The sequence below is a fragment of the Anneissia japonica genome, unplaced genomic scaffold (assembly GCF_011630105.1).
Source record: "Anneissia japonica isolate Jap-2015-1 unplaced genomic scaffold, ASM1163010v1 scaffold287776_len302883_cov198, whole genome shotgun sequence".
Lineage (NCBI taxonomy): Eukaryota > Metazoa > Echinodermata > Crinoidea > Comatulida > Comatulidae > Anneissia > Anneissia japonica.
The window spans coordinates 230950-234169 of record NW_022705028.1 but is presented as its reverse complement, the minus strand read 5'-3'; the positions used below and the strand labels follow the sequence as shown (position 1 = coordinate 234169).

At 35.0% G+C, this 3220-nt stretch overlaps 1 protein-coding gene across 1 annotated transcript in view; it reads right to left on the bottom strand.

The window, feature by feature from the left end:
• Window positions 1–3220, bottom strand: part of LOC117105182 (WSC domain-containing protein 2-like) — a gene marked incomplete in the record, with an annotated part of 12316 nt that overhangs the window by 6812 nt on the left and 2284 nt on the right. The window contains 1 exon segment of the mRNA XM_033246251.1: window positions 2414–2528. Coding sequence (XP_033102142.1) covers window positions 2414–2528 — 115 coding nt within the window.

Sequence of the window (3220 nt, the reverse complement as noted above, 5' to 3'; positions counted from 1 at the left end):
AAGGCCATCTAGAGGTGCCATAATCATAAATTTTCTTACCTCAGCTCCAACCACATGGTGGGGCTGACGTAGTATAGACCCTCCACATGTGAAAGTCCCTATTTCAAATTCCTGGATCCGCCACTACACACACACACGCACACGCACACAACATACATCGTGTAGCATAGATCTCAACAAATGTTTACAATCAATAGGTGCAACTAGTCGTGACAAGTCAGGTCAGACAGAGAGTTCGAAATGTTTAATTTGATTCTGCTTTGTTCTACATAGGTATCGTTGGTTGCTTCTCTTCTGAGTTTCTTACTGGATATATAGGCTATACTGTGTTCGTTCACTTTGTGAAGAGAAAAAGCCCAAACCAGACACGTGATTTTTTTAACCTTACGTCAAAGAATTAAATTAGCAAACTTGCAAACAATTATACATTATTGGCCAAAGGAAAGAGTTTAATTATGTTATGTTAAGTGTAAGTGAAATTGTATTACTTATTATTTCTATCATTATCGAGCATTTTCTCTGCCAATGGCAGAATACGTGATATTTGGAAAAGACAAAAATCCACCTACTGTAATACTATACTCAATTCACGGACCGTATCATTTATCAGGTCCCAATTACTGATCCCAGTCCAAAGTGACATCAGTCTGCCATCGTTTTCTTTCGGCTAGGTCCTAGTTCCTGGTATTATTTACCTCAAGTATAGACCTTTGACAGATCTCTTTATATGACCTAAGACATTTACGGTTCATTAACACTAGGTTCCTAATGTCTGTAAATGTTGCTCACTTCAGTTCAACGTTCTTTATTCACATTCACAAATAATGCCCAATAAAAATACAAAACCCCCAGAATTTGAAGCTAATAAACTGCCAGAATATAAAATACAAATAATTAATAGGCCTATGTGTGATAATAATAATAGCATTATCATCATCAGATTAATGATAGATATCATTGTATTATTTTTAAATAGTAATTATGAGTAAAGTTTAAAAGAATTAAACTTCGAGACTTCGCGGCTTGGTAATTCTTATTAGAATGTTATATAACTGCCATTTTACAGGCGAATTGAACTAAAGCTTCGATTTTTGTTTAACTCACTGGAGTTATAGGCCTAGTAGCACCATTTGTTACTAGCATTCTAATTTCCTTCAAAGCCACATTATATGCCTATGGTTCATACAAAGATTGGTAATTATATTGAAGGGCATGCATACAGTTATAGAGTTCTACGGTGTTACGTCACGATACCACGTGATACTACTCTGTTGCTATCGTTGCAAAATGAGTTCAACCGGACGCTATTTTCACCACTGACAAACCATTGATCCCAATTTCTAACGTAATTATTAAGATGTTGTATCTTAGTTTTTCTTTGTAAATTTTAATTGATAATTAAATGTGTGTTCGATAACTAACATAATGCGAGCTTTTGTGTTTCAGTACATTTTGATGGTAAAATATTAAATTTTAAAATGCCTATTCCAGAAAGCCCATGAAGTCATTCAGGCGTAATGAACGGTAACCAACGTCTGGTTGGCGACATAGTGCGCCACCTGGCGTTGTGACGATACGACTATATGGTACTCAATACTGATTAAACATTATAGCTATCATGATTAACAAAAGCTCATAAACACATTATTGGTTGAAGCATATTGGGAACGCTGGTATAACATTTAATGTCTGTTGAGTGACGTAATTAAAAACACTGTTAGCGGTCAAAGATTGATTGAGCCGCAAGTTCCTGTTCTCCGTTCCCGTTCGTGTTAAAAAATAACAGATAAAAACACAAATGCTTGAAGCAATGAAAATCCCGATGTGCAATGTAGTGTGGATTTCTTATTGTTGCTGTTACTGTGCCAGCGCATGGCAGCATCATCGTACCACCACGGGGCAGGTGAACAACATGACCCCAGAAGAGTTTTGGTGTCTACGGCCCCTCGTGGGCTAGATACTATGTTATCATCTAGCAACCCTGTAAGATAATGGAGGAATAATTTATTCCTCCATGGTAAGATCGAGTAAATCCGGTGGAGGAACAATGGGTTGAGTCATGAGCTTAAGATAAAAATGAAAATAAAGACTTGTCATAGAAAATTCACTAAAAAGTCACTACAGTAAACAACACCATACATTTCTTGATAACCGAATCCCATGTGGATACTTTATTATTTAAACATGCATAGACACACGCTCACGCTGGGATCCTGATCTTGTAACATGTTTTGGTGGTTTTGACGAATCGTAAAAGTTTTCGAGAATCTTGATTTAGGCAAGGAGGTAGGCGAATCGTTCCATATCGTTACATACATATAACTATGTATAGCATTCGGAAAATTGGAAAAATGGCATCGACAAATTATTTGATCATTATACTACAATACTTACCACCATTTAGAGTACTTACTTAGTATAGCATTGCCGCAGACAACGTGGAATGGTCATCCTCCTTGAGTCCGAACTAAAAGAATCCCTTAAGGCACGCTTGTCAACTACATCGCTATAGCAACCTAAATTAAACGCTAGAAATCGAAGAGAAAATTCACATCAAAATACATTTCAAGATCTTTTGATTTTTTGACAAACACAATATATATAAAAAAAGTATAATAGTTGAAAAGATTAATTTGGTAAGCATACAATGTATACAGTACTGTAGCAGCCTATATCAAAAAGGTAAATGATAAAAGCAGTGTGTGTGTGTATAGATTAAAAGGCAAAATACTGGAAAACAACAATGCTGTGGGAAACAATGGCTGGATCTCAGTAGTATATGTATATATATATGTATATGTATATGTATATATATATATATATGTATATCAATATAGTGCTCAGCAATGAATACATAACCTCCTTGGAGGCGGTTATAAACTCGATCATAAAATTGAGTAAACGCTCATAAAATAATTGGTACCATCGTAAAATATTAAGTTGTAAGGATTAATAACAACAGTCCGTATGTTATCAATAGTATTCAGTTTATCGTTTGAAGTCCTATTTGTTAAGGACAGTGGTTGTAGATATCAGTGATATGTTATGTTGTGCCGCAGCTGTTGCAAGGTCAATGTTGTCTCACAATGTACTATATAGGCCTATTGCCAATATCATCTGGTTTAATTTTGTTTTATTGTTTCCTATTTTAATTAATATATCTTTTTTGGTGTCTCTTTTGATGATTTAATCTGATATAATATGCTAATTCAAAATGTAT